Raw genomic sequence first — 1,511 nt, 5'->3', positions numbered from 1 at the left:
GTCAGAGACACCTTCACCACAGCGTTGGCGAAGAACCTGATTGTAGTTATGGTCTGGGTCATCCTCAGTTACATCAACGGGAGCTTGGTTGCCACCTTTTTAAGACACCAGGTACACACACACACACACACACACACACACACACACACACACACACACAATCGCTCGTTTCAGCTTCTTAAATTTGAAGATTTGCTATTTTTAGGAACGCAACTTACTTATTTTCTCTTGATTATTTTCTCTCTATTATGTTGGTCTATAAAATGTCAGAAAATGGTGGATCAGTGTTTCCCCAAAAGCCCAAGATGACGTCCTCAAATGTCTTGTTTACTGTCACAGAGGAGTGAAGAAACTAGAAAATATTCACATTTAACAAGCTGCAATCAAAGAATCTTAAAAAAATTACTCAAACTGATTAATCAATGCAGCCCTACCTCGAGAGAAGAATCCTCGGAGTGAAGAGAGACAAACAAACATTTGTCTCTCTTCACTCCGAGGATTCTTTCTTCCCCTTAATATAAAAAAACAGAATACTGATCAACAATTATTAATATAGTACAATTAATAATTCACTTCAGGACGGTTAATGATGCCATCCAGAGTTTTCATCCAGGACTTTACTCACTAACACCAACACGTCTTCCTTCTTAATCCATGAATTGTTGTTTTGTCCTCTCTACGTTTTTCACTCTCCTCTCTCTTCCTTTATCTTCCTGCAGACATTTTATGAAGACCCTTGTTACATCCTCTTCATCCACATGGTGATCAATGACGGTATCCAGCTGACCATCACAGTCATACTGTTTGTCCTCAGCTACATCTTCTACAATATTAACGTCTCTTTCTGCTGCTTCTTCATCCTGGTGGCGGTCTTCACCACCAGAAACACGCCGGTCAACTTAGCTAGCATGGCCATAGAGCGCTACATTTCCATTTGCAAGCCTTTACGGCACCCTCAAATCTGCACAGTGAGAAGGACTTACATTATTATCGGGTGGATGTGGTTTATATGCGTGGCTCCGGATATCACAGATCTATTTGTGACGCTAGCAACGGAGTCCCTAAGCTTCTTTCATGAGTCTGTGTTCTGCATACGATCGAATGTGTTCAAAGACCCGATCCTGGCATTCAAAAGACAAGTTTTTGATATCATCTACTTCTCCTGTGTGTTTTTGACTCTGGTCTTCACCTACTTGAGGGTCTTGTTTGCAGCCCGGGCCCTCTCCACGGACAAGATGTCCGCCCAAAGAGCCAGGAACACCATTCTGATCCACGGGGTCCAGATGGCCATGTGCATGCTCTCCTACATCTCCCCTAGTGTGGAGATCATTCTGCAGCTAATCTTCCCCAACCGAATCCCAGAAATCAGATATGCAAACTACCTAATCGTCTACATCCTGCCGAGGTTCCTGAGCCCAATGGTCTATGGTCTCAGAGACAAAAAGTTCAGGAAGTACCTCAAGATGTACCTTGTAAGCAACAGGTGCAGGGTCAAAATGCAGACATTTTGA

At 43.0% G+C, this 1,511-nt stretch overlaps 1 protein-coding gene across 1 annotated transcript; it reads left to right on the top strand.

The window, feature by feature from the left end:
* Positions 1-1,511, top strand: LOC144516132 (odorant receptor 131-2-like). Its single transcript, XM_078247330.1, has 2 exons — positions 1-111; positions 720-1,511. The coding sequence occupies exons 1-2, from the start codon at positions 49-51 to the stop codon at positions 1,509-1,511; spliced, it is 855 nt and encodes a 284-aa protein (XP_078103456.1). The 5' UTR covers positions 1-48.

Source organism: Sander vitreus, chromosome 4 (genome assembly GCF_031162955.1).
Source record: "Sander vitreus isolate 19-12246 chromosome 4, sanVit1, whole genome shotgun sequence".
NCBI lineage: Eukaryota > Metazoa > Chordata > Actinopteri > Perciformes > Percidae > Sander > Sander vitreus.
This window is presented reverse-complemented; position numbering and strand designations above follow the sequence as displayed.